This window comes from Aspergillus fijiensis (genome assembly GCF_003184825.1).
Source record: "Aspergillus fijiensis CBS 313.89 unplaced genomic scaffold BO72scaffold_50, whole genome shotgun sequence".
NCBI lineage: Eukaryota > Fungi > Ascomycota > Eurotiomycetes > Eurotiales > Aspergillaceae > Aspergillus > Aspergillus fijiensis.
The window spans coordinates 84,883-100,355 of NW_024469026.1; the positions used below are offsets into that span (position 1 = coordinate 84,883).

The 15,473-nt window shown below is 53.3% G+C and overlaps 6 protein-coding genes across 6 annotated transcripts; all 6 read right to left on the reverse strand.

Moving 5' to 3' along the window:
* Positions 1-813: 813 nt before the first annotated feature.
* On the reverse strand, positions 814-2,779 carry BO72DRAFT_450815 (DNA helicase ZGRF1-like domain-containing protein). Its single transcript, XM_040945341.1, has one exon. It carries the CDS (start codon positions 2,532-2,534, stop codon positions 963-965), a length of 1,572 nt encoding a protein of 523 aa, XP_040798288.1. The 5' UTR covers positions 2,535-2,779; the 3' UTR covers positions 814-962.
* Positions 2,780-2,949: 170 nt separating this feature from the next.
* On the reverse strand, positions 2,950-5,411 carry BO72DRAFT_450816 (uncharacterized protein). The gene is made up of 4 exons (XM_040945342.1): positions 5,020-5,411; positions 4,621-4,938; positions 4,447-4,563; positions 2,950-4,395 (listed from the first exon to the last, which is right to left on the reverse strand). Exons 1-4 carry the CDS (start codon positions 5,128-5,130, stop codon positions 3,106-3,108), a joined length of 1,836 nt encoding a protein of 611 aa, XP_040798289.1. The 5' UTR covers positions 5,131-5,411; the 3' UTR covers positions 2,950-3,105.
* Positions 5,412-5,520: 109 nt separating this feature from the next.
* BO72DRAFT_450817 (uncharacterized protein) lies at positions 5,521-8,830 on the reverse strand. The gene has a single exon (XM_040945343.1). It carries the CDS (start codon positions 8,485-8,487, stop codon positions 5,863-5,865), a length of 2,625 nt encoding a protein of 874 aa, XP_040798290.1. The 5' UTR covers positions 8,488-8,830; the 3' UTR covers positions 5,521-5,862.
* Positions 8,831-10,970: 2,140 nt separating this feature from the next.
* BO72DRAFT_450821 (uncharacterized protein) lies at positions 10,971-11,410 on the reverse strand. The gene has a single exon (XM_040945344.1). The coding sequence runs from the start codon at positions 11,296-11,298 to the stop codon at positions 11,041-11,043; it is 258 nt and encodes an 85-aa protein (XP_040798291.1). The 5' UTR covers positions 11,299-11,410; the 3' UTR covers positions 10,971-11,040.
* Positions 11,411-12,714: 1,304 nt separating this feature from the next.
* Positions 12,715-13,038, reverse strand: BO72DRAFT_499193 (uncharacterized protein; the record flags this gene model as incomplete). Its single annotated transcript, XM_040948828.1, has 2 exons — positions 12,715-12,840; positions 12,961-13,038. The coding sequence occupies 2 exons, from the start codon at positions 13,036-13,038 to the stop codon at positions 12,715-12,717; spliced, it is 204 nt and encodes a 67-aa protein (XP_040798292.1).
* Positions 13,039-14,514: 1,476 nt separating this feature from the next.
* Positions 14,515-15,473, reverse strand: BO72DRAFT_450824 (uncharacterized protein). Its single transcript, XM_040945345.1, has 2 exons — positions 15,446-15,473; positions 14,515-15,392 (listed from the first exon to the last, which is right to left on the reverse strand). Exon 2 carries the CDS (start codon positions 15,159-15,161, stop codon positions 14,967-14,969), a length of 195 nt encoding a protein of 64 aa, XP_040798293.1. The 5' UTR covers positions 15,162-15,392; positions 15,446-15,473; the 3' UTR covers positions 14,515-14,966.

Consider the following 15,473-nt stretch of genomic DNA (forward strand, 5'->3'; position numbering starts at 1 on the left):
GGCGGCACTGCAGCCCCGTTCATCCCTCCTTCACCTCCTCCACTCTCGGTGCCCGGACGGCTTCTTGATATTCTTGTCATTCTTTTTTACCGTGTTTTTCCTTTTGGTTTATTCATTGCGCTGCGCTTTCTTCCGTCGCATGAAAACTACCCACCACCTTACTTTTAACCAAACCAACTTACAAACTTAACCTAACCACCTACATTTACCACATCGCACTATTGACAGTGACATTTTTTTTTTCTTTTGTGGATTAATCCGTTGCTTGACTGGCTTGAGGCAATTGACACTGACACTCCTTGAAAGAAAGCATTCTACTGCTTGTATTTCCCTGCTGGGCTGACTGATTGACTGTATACTCGGAAATACTTCCTGCTACTAAATGAATTGCCACATGCGCACAGACACGAATAGATCGTGGTTGACTGAAGTTGTGTTCTTGTAGGTTTGTAATGTGTGATTGATGTGTGTGTACTTCGAGTGGGTGAGGTATGTATATCTAGCGGAATGGCTTACATTCGGCCCCGAGCTGCAGTGCACAGGCATATAACAGGGAGAATTGTCTCTCCCACTCAGGTAACGGATAAGCTATGGTCCAGGTAAGTAATGCAGCTATGGTATGTTCGTGTTTCAAGGTATTGTGGTATGGCTGGTTGGATGTATACACAGATATAATCTATCATCGTAATCAATGCAAAAGGGTATCATAGGTCATCAAACCATCGAAAAAAACAAAAAAAGAAATTTAAAAATAGTATAAGAGTAAACAACGCCCTCCTGCAGAAGAAGAGAATGTCTTCATCCACCAACTATATCCATCCACTCCCATCCTGCAGAGGACAGGACAGGGCAGGGCATGCGGCATATATAGCCGTACAGCTCCGCTTCTATTACCCACCCAGCCCCCATCTCATCCTCTCCCATCAACCCCCCAACAACTTAATGAATTGGATGGGGGTCAACTAAACAGGCTTCGCCCGCCCCGCTGGCCAGAAATCAAAGAGATCCAGGGCCTCGCGGGTCCAGGGCCCTTGGTCAAAGGGGTCATCGCCGGCGGGGTCTGGGAGGGTTGGATGGTTGGGTCTGTGGACGGTGGTGGTGGTTAGGGCGGTGGGGTCGGAGTAGGACTTGCGGAGGCTGGTGTGCGTTGGGATGTTCGATCTTGGGTTGGGCTTGGGGTTGAGCGGGTTTATGTTTGGTTTTGTGGTTGTGGGAGTGTGGTTTCTTGGGTTGGGCGGGACGCGTGGTGGTGCGGTGATTAGGTCGTTGAGGATGGTTTGGGTTGAGGTCGAGGGGGTGAAGTCGTGGGGTTTTGGTGGAGTGGCGGCGGTGGTTGTGGGTGGTTGTGCGGGGGGTGGAGGGTTGTTGTTGTTTTTGGCTGGTGCTGGTGCTGGTGCGGATGAAGCTGGTTTGGCGACTTTTCCACCGCCACCGGGGAGTAGGGCCGAGTACATGAGTTTCTTGCGGGGTTTGCTGGTCGAGAGTCGGAGAAGGACGGGTGGCTCTTCTGGCGCTGAGTTGCTCTCTTCGCGTGACGACGGTAGCTGTGGAGGATTGCTGTTCTGATTGCGCAATGCTTGTCGTTGAGGAGGAATGGTACTCCCCTCTTCGCGAGACATGCTCCTCGTAGTAGCAGCTTGTACACTTGTCCTCTGGTCGGCTCTTTGTCGTCCAAGATCGTGGCTCTGCAGCCTTGTGGATGTAGCAGTCGCGGTAGCAGTAGCACCTGGATTCGTCACCAGCGCAGTCGACGAACCCGTCAGGTCAACGACCGCCGGCCGCGGTCGAGGCTGAACCGGCTGAGCCAGTACACGACGAGAGGGGATCTGCTGCTGCGCGAACAATCCTCCTTCCACAGCACCCGAACCCGAACCCAAACCACCATCAACCCTCTGCCGTTTCGCAGCACGCGCAGCCGACAGCTCTCCGCCCCCGCGATCCGGACCTTGCATAACTCGCGTCGCAGCTGTCCCCGAAGTCCCCGAGCCCGTTCCCCCCAAAGCCGGCGTTGTCTTCTTTATCCCCAGCAAATCATTCAAAGACCGCATAGACTGCTGCTGCTGCTGTTGTGACCCCGCCAACGAGCCCTGCGTACTCGCAGCACCAAACCCTCTCTTCCCATTCCCTCCACCCCCCACCCCATTCGAATGCGAAGTCGGATGTGAATGCGACAGCACAGCCCCCAGATCCGTCTCCGAGCGCCCCACCGCCTCACAGACCTGCACCAAGACGCCGCGATCTAGCTCGAGCTCGTCGCCGTCCTGCACGGCCGCGTCCTGGCGCCAGTGCAGATCTCCGATGAAGTTGCCGCTCGTGTCGTAGGCCATGATGCGTTTGTTGAAGGTGTGGTAGCGCAGGTACCCGTCCTGCCAGCGTTTGGCCTTGCGACGCGTGTCGTGCGTGAAGAGGCAGCGGTGTTTGATGACCGGGGCGGTGTTTTGGGTGAGTGGGGTTGTGAATGGGGAGGTGGTGGAGGATAGGCCGGAGGAGGAGGGGGGGAACCCCGAGGGGGTCGGGGTGGAGGGGTAGGTCATTTTGTATGCTGAGGAAATAGGTAGGTGGGTTGGTTGGTTGATTGTGAGCTTGGTGTGCGTGGTGCTGCTGTGTTGCTGCTCTCAAGGTGGTGGTGGGGGAGGGGGAAGGGTCTGTCCAGGGTTGGGGACCCTGTTCTGGGGGACCATCGGATTTGTTGTTCTCGAGGTGAGGTGGAGGTTGCGGGTTGAGGGAGATGCTGTATATGCCGTATATGCTGTAGAACGGTTGGTGATGGATGCGAGTGAAGGAACTGGATAAGGTGGTGGTGGTTGGAGGAAAGTTGGAGAAGCGGACGCGGAGAAAAGATAAGTTTAAGCGGGAAGATCGCGGCCGAGACGCGCCTGAGGCTGTCAGTGCCGTGCCCGAGCTGAGTATGAACTCCTGTTTACTGTCCGTCTCTCACTGCGTGTTCAACCCACTTCAGCGCCAAATAGCGTTAGAGCATCTTGACTGTTACATATGATGATCAAAGCAATATCCAAGAAATAAGAGCATCACGAATCAAGCGACTCCTACAATGCATGTGATTACTACTACTTTTAACTTATACTCTCCTCGACCACTGCCCAATCACTCCACATAATTAGCCGGGAAACTCCCCTTTACTCCCCTCAGCTCCCCCTCCCACCAGTCGTCCGTGCTCTCCGTCTTCTTCAGAACACGAATCCGATCGCCCTCCCGGAACGACAAATCCCCCGCCCCCTGGCCCCCAAAATCATACAGCGCCGTCACGAAGAGCGCATTCTGGGAATTCAGGCGTGGCGGCGGAGGTGGAGGCGGCTTCTTTTTGCCCGCTACGGAAGACACTGCCGCACGGGATGGCGAGGGAGATGGCTGGCGGTTGCTGCTGTTCGGGCGGTTGAACTGATTCGCCCTGGACGCAACGGAGGATAAGCCAGGAGAGATACCTGCCGCCGCCGCAGGCGACAGGGAAGATGTCGATGCAACTGGGGTTGAGGACGGAAGTTGGATGTTACTGCCGGACCGACTGAAGTAGTCCGCACGGGCCGCAACGGAAGATAGCCCGGGAGACCCCGCTGCCGCAGCCGATGCTGGAGAGGGTGACGTATGCTGATTGTTGCTGCTATTTCGACTGAAGTAGTCTGCTCGTGAAGCGACGGAAGACACGCCCGGCGAAGGGGAACGGATATACTCGGCCGCAGAGACGTACGATTCAGCTGCGGGAGACGAGGCAGAGGTCTGGGCCACTGATGCTTGCGGGGAGAGATGGTGACTCGAGCTCGAGGGTAGATTGAGGGATGACGTTGAGGCGGCCGGCATGCTCGACAGCTGCGGTTTCGGTCGAGGTATGGGTTTCGGCTTTGTTTCGAGATTCGGTCGGGGCTTGGTATCGTAGGCGGGCGGTGGTGGCATGGGAGGAAGCTTTGTCTGAGCAGCCGGAGGCGCTGGAGGCGGGAGTTTGCGCTGCACCGCGGCGGGATTTGGGGAAACGGGCCGTGGGGGTTTTGGGGGCGGCGTTTCTTCGTGGGCGCCAGGTGAGCGGCAGTAACTAGATATGAGGTTCGCAGGGCGACTGAGATAATTATGACCGTTGCGTTGATGTTCGTCCACCGGGGACAGGCGAACGGTCTTGCCGTTGGCGATGCTAGCGAAACTTTCGACTTCCTGCTGGACGGGCAGGTGGGCGCGCTCCCAGTCCTCGACGATATGCTCCATTGGCGGCGCGGGGACCGGGAATTGTTCATCCTGGCTGTACTCCAGCACCACGGTGTAGTAATGCGCCAACATATTGTTTTGGAGCTCAATCTGAGTGGCCAGCAAACGGGGGAGCAGGGAGAAGGCAGCGGCGATCAGCGGCGGGAGACTGTGCCGGAGGTGCTCATCCGCAGCGTTATAGTCCTGCTCCTGTCAGACCACGTCAATGCGAGGCGAGGAATGGTGGAGACCTACCTCTGTTGCTTTAGCAAGGTCACCCTCAGCCTTGACGAGGGCTGCATTGTCGCGATCCGACCGTTTCGTTTTTTTGGTGTAATTATCCACGCGACTCTGGTAGCGTTCATAGTCGAGCTGGAACAACCCCAATCAGCATGACCCAGTTGAGTGAAAAGTGGCTGAGAAACACACCTTACGATCATCCCGCTTCTTGATCGTCTTCTTCATCGGAATCAGGTATTCCCTGGCTTGGGTTGCTGGCTTGATCATCCGCTCGTCCACGGCGGTGATATCGGCCAGCAGCTCTCTCCGGAGCTCCTCGTATTGTTCCCGAAGCTTATTTGTCCGAGCCAGGGTTTCCCGTGGCGTCGGGGCCGCTTTTGGACCGGTGGAGGAGTCGGAGGAACCGAGGATCGGGGCATAGAGGGCGTTGAATTCAGCGAGCATGCGATTTTGGTGGATGAGAAGCGAGGACCAGGCATCGCGCCATGCGCTGGTGAATTCGATGATCTGAGGGGAGCGAGTGACGGCGGGTGGCCGAAAGTTAGTTCCTGTGCTGCTGCGGGGGAGAGAGCTTGCGTGTTTACATACTCGGCCCAGAAGCTTGTCAGCTTCCTCGAAGTCTTTGAGCAGAATCGCGACCTGGCTTTCGTCGGCGGACCGCTTCATGAAGCGGCCAAATTGCCTTTGCATGGACTGCATCGTGCCGCGTGGCCCTTCGGGGGGAAAAGAGGGGAGCGAAACGAGGGGAACGGGGAACGGGGAACGGGGAACGGGGAACGAAGGGGAGGTTCACTGGAGGGCCATCTAGAAAGGGAACAACAGTCTTAAGGAAATAATAGAATGCAGTAAAAAGAAATCTTTCCCTCCTATGTCATCAAAAGAAGCAAAGGAGAGGGAGAAAGAAAAGAAAAAGAAAAAGAAAAAGAAAAAAGGATGCCAGTTAGACGCAAGAAAGAGGGAGGAGGGAGTAAGAAGATGACGCAGCCACAAGTGGAGGAGGAAGTGGTGGTAAGTTTACTTCCTACCTAGTAGTAGTTAAGTTACTCCTTTAGTTAATGTTTCAGCCTGGCTGGGCTGGCCGCCATTGTTGTCCCTTTCAGTCCCTCTCAGTCCCTTTCAGCCTGCTTGGCCCGCCGCTAAGCAACTACTAAACACCAACACCTCCCCTGACTCTTCCAATTGACATTGACTCCTGTTTCTTCCTGAACACAGAGAAAAACAGATATAGCAGATAAGGATATTCTGAACCCATGGCACCAACATATACGGCGTGTTTAATTATCCATCGCTCATAGCACTAACTATCCATAGCCACCCTGAAGAGCATGCATACATACATCTATGGAGGAACAAAAGCCACGGCTCGTAAACAATTCATCAGCACAAGGTATAAGTGTCTTTTGCAGAACAATATCTCCAGGACCAAAACCTCTAGATGAAGGCACTCACAGCACCCCCATCAGTCGCTTCCACCTCAGGCTGGCGTCGTCGGCTCTCCAAAAACATCTCCACCATACGCTTGCTCGATATTGGCGAGCATGAATTCGGTGATGGAGTATCCTGAACCTTGATGTCATGATAGTCGCTCTCGAGTTTCATGTTCTCATTGGTCAGCTGTCGGTGGTCGCGATATCCTCGACCCGTCCGATTATGCAGGGACTTGGAATCTCGCGCTGCAGGGGGACACCTGGCCGGATGTCTGCCGTACGTGGTACTCGCCACCTTCTGAGATGATACCCCGGATTTGTCTCTTCGCGGTGTGGGTGACTCAGGCATCCGGAAGCGGTTGGTTGGAATTGTCTGCATGGGCGACAATGCAGTACTTTCCCTGCGAGAATCGATTTGACTCTGGAAGGGGCCATACCTACCCGCATGGTAGGTAGAGCTTGGAGATATCGGTCTGGAGGGCAGTGGCGGGGGTACCAGTCCGTCGTTCTGATCTTTCTTTGTGGTTACTACTGTTTGAACACTTGACGACCGGCTGAAGGGACGCGAAAAGTTGCTAGTCGAAGTGACCTTGCGATCCGACCACATATCATCGTCGATGAAAACAGCTCCTTGAGCTCTCTCGATCCAGCGAGTAGAAGCTTGACCGAACATATCGTCCTCATCGCTTTGTATTTGTGCATTCTCGCGATAGTGAGATTGGATGGGGTTGAGATTCTCAATCTTCGCAATCTCCGTGTGCATCCAGTGCTTCCAGTCCGCACTTGGCCGGGCCGATGCTCGACGTGTTTGAATTCTCGGATAGAACTTCGGGGAGCAGTAGGTGGCTCGGTGAGTGTCGTAGATCGTAGCCGTTCCTGGCTCGTCGGGGAATTGGGAGGAAACCTCGCCGTTGCTTGGATCGAGCGACTTGCCGCCGGTGGAGCGAGAATATACACTGGGAGAGTCGGAAGCTGCGTCCGGACTTTGTTGGTCGAGGGTGCCCAGGTGTCCAGTGGCTACCTCTATAGGCGGCTTGCTAGCCCTTGAGAGTGCAATGCCCTTGTTACCAGAGATCAAGGAGGTGCTCAAACGATTCTTGTCAGGACAGGAGGACTCTGGGAGGCATTGAGTAGGATACTGTGACCGCCGCGGCGGAGTCACCGTACCGGCATCTGCAGTGATGAAGGACTTGGATGATGGGATGGATTCATCACTCGGAATCATCCGAACGGTCTGCCCATTATGACGCACAGCTACTGAGGCAGCAGGCGTCGGGACGATGCGATGCTCTTTGACATGACCAAAGGCAATGCTTTCGCTTGCATCCGGTGCCATGCCCTCGCCGATCCTTCTCATCAAAGCGGAATACAATTGTTGGCTGTCAATCTTGCTGGATGGCCTGACAGGGCTACTGTGGGAGATGGGGCTGTTTTCATAGGACGGAGCCCCTGCAAGGGTCTGTTCCGAATGGACTTTCTCTTCAATTACCGACAAATGGCTTCGACCACCAATGTTGCCGGTCACGATAGTATTGGCAACGGTCGAGTCTGCCCAGCTTGTTACGCGAGAGCGGCTTGTAGCCAAGCTTTCCGAGCTTTCAGCAACCTCGGCTGCTGGATACTGCTTCGTGTGTACATCGGTTTCAATATAAGTCGTGAGTGGGGTGTGGGGGCTGTGCGTTAAACAGCTAGTGCTCAGTTCGTTGGCACTCGTCTGTGTTTTGTCCTGGCGGGATGGAGTAACCCCCTGCGCCTCGACCTCGCCCGCAGATGGTCTTGCAAGACCCAAGACCTTCTTGATTCTTTTCTTGATGGACGAAGAGAGAGATCTCGCTTTTCCATAAGAGTGAGCGCTTCTGGGCTGAGGAGCCGAAGGCGTGCCGGCAGCAGCCGCGGCTGATGTGGTCGGACGAAGCGTTTTCCTGAATGCTCTATGCTCCCGACGAGTCTTAGGAACAGACAGCCGCAGCTGTTCCGTCTGAGGGGAGTCGTCGGCCGACTGCTGCTGAAACTGACTGCGCGCCAGGTCAATTGCCGTGTCATGACTCTGCACATGGCGCAGCGGACCAGCCGACGGCTTTTCTCCGCGGAGAAAAGACATTGAACGCCGCAAGGTGCCATAAGTGCGTGTCATTCGCGAGGTTTGATCGCCCTCACAAGTCGTAGTATCGTTGAAGGGGGAGCAAAGTCCGTGAGACATGCGTGAGCAACGTTGTCCAGTGGCAAACATGGACCGCGACTTGCGCAGACGTCTATAAGACGAGGGCAGAAAATAGTCTTGGCTATCAAACCCTTGGAACTCGCTGATGGAAGGCAGCGTCGCAGACGTGTAGTCCTCATCGTGTGTGCTGGAGTCCGTGGTGACTGAGGGGCGAGAAGATGCGCTGTCCACGGGGACATTGCTTGCGTTTTGCCGTGATCTAGTATATCGGTGTCTTCTCGAGGGTACTGCCATGCTTTCAGGGCCGCCCAGAGCGTCATAAGAGCACTTGGAGCGCAACACCGCAAGAGAGGCAGCTGTCGTGGCGTGTTGTCGCGCTACAACAGGATCGGAGGTGTCGCTGGAGACGGAGCTGCGGTGGCTTCGCCGGACGGAGCGCGCAGATTTGGATCTTCGCAAGCGATCCATTGTTCTCACGACGGAGGATTGCTGATTCCAACTGGAAAAACTGCGAAAGTACCTATATCAAGGACTTGTGATACTCGCTAATCGATATGTGGCTTGGAAGAGTGACGCTCACGGCGGGTGGAGACTGTATGCGCGTGGGTGCCATCTCGCTAAGGAAGGGACGTTTGAGCGATTGCATTTTGGAGATGAGGCGCGTTAATTGCGCCTTCCTTAAACCTTCCACGACCTTCCTGAAGCTCTTGCGAAGCACACATGGTCTAGAGGCGTGAATCGTGGTGCTGTCCATATGGTTGCGATATGAAGAAGTTGTGAAGTCAGACTCGGGAGCTTGCGATGTACCGTACCCTCATACTCTGTGGCCCATTGTTTTGCTTCTAACTTATATCTGATAGTCTGATAGACAATGGTTGCAGCAATTGAGCTATGGGCTAAGATGCACTACCGACGACTCAAGAAGGTGTTTCCTCAGAGACCAGTAACCACATAATCACCAAGAGACCTCTATTTACTGCCGAGCATCAATTGACCGGCCACAACGACATGAAAGCTTATCTGATCACCGCATATAGAGCAAAAAGCGCAAGTCATCCAAGTCATTATACCAATTCTCAACCCGCCAAGCCAGACAACGACCGCAAACACCAGTATCAACCCTCGCGCCCATCCTAATCAAGAAAAGTCTAGAACGACAGGGATGAACCCCACCGCCGCCTCGACCGGTCTCGACCCTGTCCTCCACTCAGCTCTCACATGATAACGACCCAGTAACCCACTGGACCTATAAGTTTACCAATATTCCATACAATTATACCCCATCAATCAATCCACCCCCCTCAGCTGTCAAATCCCACCGTCCAAGCTCCAAGCTCGAACATCATAGCACCGCTCTTGATCCTTGCCCCGTGTAGCCCACATATACCCCCAAACAACCAAACCCCGCCAACAAGCCGGGCCCGGAAAGACTCGAACCAGTAAACCCGGCAGTGCCCACTTACTTAGACCCAGAAACCCGCGAGCTGGACTTCAGAGCTTAGGTAGTTACAATGAGTATTATCTCCCCGCCCAATTTCCCGCATCTCAAAAGATGTACCGTACTCCCCAAAGCAACACCCATCACCACACCACACCACACCCTACAGTAAGCATCTCTAAAACCAACCCAACACCCCCAATCTAGACCCCTCCAATCCAGCCACAACCCCGAAGCGCCGCGCAGCGCAGCGCCGCGCATTGCGTCGCCCCCGAGGCGAACGCAGAGCAGATCATCTGCAGCCAGCCATCCAGCCATCCAGCCATCCAGCCAACACAGACCTGTCTGTCAGGTCACCAGTCAACCAGTCAACCAGCCAGTCCACCCGCAAAGCGGGAAGACCAAGGCAGGCAGGTCTAGACGCCGATCGTGGCTGCATAAGCGACACACCAGCCTTTTGCCGGAAGATAGCACATACCATGTACATACAGCAATAAGACGTAAGGATAAGGATGATCTGAGCGCCACCGGCCACCACAAGTCGATGTCAATGTCAATGACGAGTGGGGGAGGGGGGTTGCGATGTTTCTTCTCGTGTTATGCTTACTTTGCTGCAAGGGCTGTCATCTACTCATAATACTGGTCGTTCTGCTGCGTCTCGCGGGTGGAAGATGACATGCACTGGACTGGATGTTTAAGTTACAGTACAGTAGGTGGGTCATGCACAGTACATGTAGTTCTCTGAGGGTACCTGGTAGTGAGCTGCGTGCATGTCTGCCGCTCTGACTCTGTGCAGCGGTGAGGGAGGGTGCTTTGGTGGTTGCCAGGTATGAGCCGAGGCTTTCTTTTCTCATCCCAGCCGGCATGGAAGTGCATCCATCACTTCGTCCGGTCCGTCCAACCCACCTGCATCAGCTTGATCGTGTTCCAAAAGGGCCGTGGCCCTTTACCCCGCATGAGTTGACGTCAAGGGGACCACGAAGCAGGAAAATTGACAGCGACGTAGACATCCACATTGCCAGTAGGTCTAATGGAGTATTCGCCGTTTGATTGAATGATGACGATCAGAAGAGGAGGAACGAAGGACGACAGGCTTGTCACACCACTTACCAGCATACTCATCGAATGTGCCAGACCACCGGGAGGGAGCGGGTACGGTCCCAAGTGAGGGGGTGGGAAGACGGGGGAGGGCAGTTAGTGGGGACCGGGTAGCAGATGGTGGATCAATGCCGTTGACTTACTTGACCGGGTGAGTAGGGACTTCGAAGATATTTCCTGACGTTTAGCGGCAGGCTGGGTAACCCGGCTGTAGTGTACTGTACACATCCAGAAAATGAATCAGTCGGTCAGTAAGTAGTACTAGTCATCTATACCGTGTCGGGAGACTGAGGCGATGCTGTACTGTTGGTTGGGTCATCCGTGTTGATGTTGTTATTAAAATAACTGTTAGTAGTATATATAACAGGCTGACACGAAGGCAGTGCAGGCTACCTACAGATAGGAATCCCAAGCCAGTGAGTACGGAGTACGGAAATCCTGATTCGATTAATTCCGTGCTGACACGAATTTTCTCTCTTGTACGGCTAGTCTCTTGCACGGGTGATCGGAAGACCAAGACCAGGCAAGGTAAGGCAAAGCAGAAGACAAGCTGCAACGGTCCGGGCAATGCCGAGCGGGGCGGGGTCACAAGAAGGGAGCTGAGGGGAGGAGGAGCCCGGGAATTCGTGCGTTGCGCGCGCACGCCCACTCACCCAAAAACGAATGACAGCTGACGGTGACGGATAATAAGTTACGGCGCACGGATGGTCCTCGGGACTGGTCCTTACTAATGGTTGATTCATGATGACTTCGACTCCCAGGCTACGACGACGACAATACCACCGTATTACTCTGCAGGGTTCCTGGCTCGAAGGACCGGTCACATGGACAGTCCAAAGGTACAGTACTTCCAAGCAAGTGGTGAGATGCTGCTGCTGCTGCTGCTGCAGGCATCACGGGCTCCAAGACGGAAGGGATCAGCTGCTCACAACAGACCAGCGTAGAAACATGCAGAAGCAAAAGTAAGAGAGGGGGAAAACAGGGTTCAAAGCAGATCCCGAGAGGGTCATCGATCTACCGAGGAATGGTGTCACCATACATCACCCATCACCCAACCCGTCCGTCTGCTCACTCGGTGTCCGTTTCAGGCAGCTAGTAGGGACCAGCTAATAGGTGCGAATTTCGGGCTTTCTTTGTTAAAGACGGCTACCTACTTTCGAGACACGAATCATGATCATAGCTAAGAGAAAAAAAAAAAAGAAATAGGGTATATTCAAGTATGACAAGTAGAAAAAAGGAAGTACCTTGGATCGTACAGGTAGCCGAATTGGGTATGGGTAAATCGGCCAACGCATATTACAACAAAGAAAGCAGCAGAGACATGACAAAGAGAAGAATTACAAGACGATGTCAGGATGAACTGATGAAGTCGTGATGATGACCACGCACAAAAGAAGGACCTGGGGATGAAGGGGGGAGTCAAGGATAGTGAGAAGGAAGAAGAGAGAAGAAAAAGTAAAAGAAAAAAAAAAAAATTCCACCTGCGCCCACTGCCCGCCCGCAGCAGAGATTTCCAGTTGCGTGCGCGCCAAGTTGACTTCTCTTCTTTGGCGCCATCCAGAAGATCGACTGATCATCGTGAAGACCGAGAGGTACTCAGATCCCTGTCGTGTCTTTGCTGTAGACCAGCGATAGACCATTCCGGGACTCCCAAATCACAGTCAACCCGCATAAACCACCCAGTAAAACAACCCAAAGGAACCCCTGTAGACCCAATGCTGTGACTCCGGTTTGCCGATGCGAAACACGATGACAAGAATCGCGTCGCAGATGTCCATGCGCATTCCAACTTTCGGAAGGGTCCGTCGGGAATGGCGATACCACGTTGGCGAGTGATGGCGGGCGATGGCGGGCGATGGCGAGCGCGTAGCCAAGCAAAGAAAAAAGAGGCGTCCGACCGTTGCGATCGGTCGAGATGCGACAAAGCCGCTCTCACGCCGCTCTCAGCCCGAAGATGATCGATCCAAACTCCCAGAAATGCATTTCAGTCCGAGCACATGATTAAGATGCAAAAGAAAAGCGAAGCAAAAGTGGACGAGGGCACAAGGGCCTCCGGGGATCGGTCCCAGCCGGCAGGACCCCCGCCATTCAATCGATAGAGATCCGGGAGATAATCCGTTGCGCCCCTGCCCGTCGCAATGTTGCCATCAGGTCATTCATCATGCGCAGCGGTCGATCATCTCCTTGTATGGTGAGTCGCTCAGGATCTCCGACGGCAGGGCTCGACGGTAATCTCTGGGTTGGGCGAAGGGAGAAGTTGACCGAGGGTGACGGAGCTTCAATTGCTGTAGGTCCATGAGTCAGTATAAGGTGGGAGTAGAAGGTGGGAGTCGGAGGTGGGAGTAGGAGGTGGGAGTAGGAGGTGGGCAGTGGGCAAAGTAAGCTTCCGGCGGGGACGAACATACCACACAGTCGGGGCATTTGCCGCCATTAATGTTCACACGGCCACGGCAGCCACGAGGATAGTTGGCACAGGAGAACATGGTGAATATCGGACGTCGAGTCGAGTGAGTGTTGTATGAAAGCAGGTGTTAGAAGTTGCGGGATGAGAGTACTAGTCACGGTTGACTGGAAGGCCGGAGCTGAATGAATCCCGTCAAGGGAGCTTTTTCTAGGGCTGGGGATTTGGCGACAACTTCGAAGCGGAACCAGGCCAAGTTAAAAGGAAACCCCAGAAAAAAAAATTCCAGAAGATCCGAAAAAAAAAATAGTCCAGAAAAGTAAGGGCAGTTATAGATAATAATAATCTTAGGACCTTAGGACCCAAAAGGAAATTAGACCCAATTCCACGCCACGGGGCAATTACGTCAAGATCGCAAGGCCGTTGTCCTGCAGCGACACCAGCAAGGGGGGTGTTCGATTGTGAGTGGTTTGGTGGAAAAAGGAATCGCAAGCGCCGCGCCGGGGGTCCGTTGAGGTTCTAGCGCTGAGGTTGGGCTGCGCCACTAAAGTGGGTGGTGGTGGTGGGATGGGGCGAAAGAGAGACAAAATAATAAAAATAATAATAAACCCAAAGAAAAAATAAGCAAAATTCAAAATGGACGTGAAGACCACTGAAAATGCAACCGTAAAGGAATGAAGGAAGGGATGAAAGAAGGAGACCAAAATTGAACGATCAACGATCAATAATTATCAGTGTGAAGAAACTGAATCGACTTGGAGGGCAGAAAGAAGAAACGGAAAATAAAGGTAGTTAATTGCAGAGATAGGGATCTCAATGATTTATATCCGTTGTTTGATGGAGCACGGGAGATCTAGTGTCAAGATGCGAAACAAGCCAGCGAGTGTTTGGGACTAGGAGAACTTGGACTGTAGGCGAGAGAGACTGAGTACGAGAGTGGTGAGGAACGGGGAAAAAGGGCAGTCCCGGCGTCGTATGGTTAGTTAGGCATTAATGACAATCAAATCACCGCAATTGCAAGAACAATATAAAGCATGCTCTGCGAATGGTCCTCGCAGTCCCGGCCAGGGAGATTAAAATTTGGGTTCCATGCCATCTAACGGGCCACGGGACGGGGAGAGGGGGCTCAGATGGAGCCCGGATTGTATAGAACGATGATTCTGATGCAGTCAGTCGTCGAATGAGAGGCACCAGTTGCACTGCTGTACGAATCGACCTTCAATGACTTCTTGGTACCTGAAATGGTCCCGGTGACAAGTGTGTGTGGCAATGACGGGGCAGGCCAGGTGCAGGTGCAGTCAGGCGAATCAGCATTGTTGACCCAAGGCAGTCGTAACAATCCTTCGCTTGAGATCCTGGGCATCACTGATGGCATCGTTATTGGTAGTTTGGTGGCAGCCAAAGTCTCAACAGTGGATTCCGTGTTTCTCGGCTGGATGTTCGAAAATGATCCAGAAGGGAAGACAAGAGAGGAGAGACGGGAGAGAATCCCAAGAGCCCCAAGAAAATTAAAAAAAAAAAAAAAAAAGGGAAAAAGAAACCAAACAAAAACTCCCCCATTCAGTAAATTATCATCTGTTTCCCCTCCCATAAAAGTTCCAAGACGTGCCTCACATTCTGCCCCCATGTAACAGCTTTGACTTAACGTCTCCGCACTGCTGGCAAAATCAATGACTCGCAGGTGATTTTTGCTTTTGGCCCCTGACTGACATTCCCTCAACTGCCTGGTCTACTAGCCGGGAAAAGGGACAAGCAAGCAGAGACATGATTGCAGGGCGGCGTGGGCCCTGCCCTGTCAGAATAATTAATTTTCTCTCCTCAAGTTAACCTGCAGCGATGATGTTAATAATGCTTTGTGGGTGTGGTCAATACTCGATAGACTCCCAAATTCTACTGCTAGGCTAAAGTACTGTATAGTATGTAGTAATTGGATGACGGGGACATCGACCAGCCGTCATGCATCATCGGTCAAGGAGTTTCGGATTGATGAGGGTTATGAGAAGCGTAGCTTCAGAGTCTGGATCTTGGGCCGAACCGTCGCACCAAGGTCGAAGTTTCCACAGTTTCTGGAACGTCGACTAAGCTTCCCTTCTCCTTTTTCTTTTCTTTTCTTTCCCCCCCCCTCTTTTTACCCTTTTTCCATTTGCCAGCCTTTGCTTTCCCACCGTCCACACTTTTTTCCCTTTCCCGTTTTGTCTCTCTCATTTTTGCCCCCTTGGGTCTAGTCCCTTTGAGACGGGGGGGTTTGCAAGTCTGGGCAGCACCAAGTCGGCTTTCGGAAAACACGGGATATGTCAATCCATTGACGAAAGGCCTGCCTGTCTTGTCCTTCTGGTCGAAGATCCCTGCATGACATTAATGACGGGTTACTTTGGCTGAGCGAGTCAGAAGGCAGGGTGGATTGACAGAGATGGTACCGAGCTTTGTCCTTTTCGTCTTTTCATCATCTCATCACTAAATTTCCATTGAGCATTGAATCGGACACTCACGTCGGCAGATCATCTGTTCCACCCGCTC

What these genes read in the sequence shown, in the direction of transcription:
- BO72DRAFT_450817 (XM_040945343.1), bottom strand. Translation starts at nt 8,487, where the DNA reads ATGGATCGCTTGCGAAGATCCAAATCTGCGCGCTCCGTCCGGCGAAGC.
- BO72DRAFT_450824 (XM_040945345.1), bottom strand. Translation starts at nt 15,161, where the DNA reads ATGAGAGAGACAAAACGGGAAAGGGAAAAAAGTGTGGACGGTGGGAAA.
- BO72DRAFT_450816 (XM_040945342.1), bottom strand. Translation starts at nt 5,130, where the DNA reads ATGCAGTCCATGCAAAGGCAATTTGGCCGCTTCATGAAGCGGTCCGCC. An exon ending in CTGACAAGCTTCTGGGCCGA is followed by an intron (nt 4,939 to 5,019) that starts GTATGTAAACAC and finishes CGCTCCCCTCAG; the next exon opens with ATCATCGAATTCACCAGCGC. An exon ending in ACCTTGCTAAAGCAACAGAG is followed by an intron (nt 4,396 to 4,446) that starts GTAGGTCTCCAC and finishes TGACAGGAGCAG; the next exon opens with GACTATAACGCTGCGGATGA.
- BO72DRAFT_450821 (XM_040945344.1), bottom strand. Translation starts at nt 11,298, where the DNA reads ATGAATCAACCATTAGTAAGGACCAGTCCCGAGGACCATCCGTGCGCC.
- BO72DRAFT_450815 (XM_040945341.1), bottom strand. Translation starts at nt 2,534, where the DNA reads ATGACCTACCCCTCCACCCCGACCCCCTCGGGGTTCCCCCCCTCCTCC.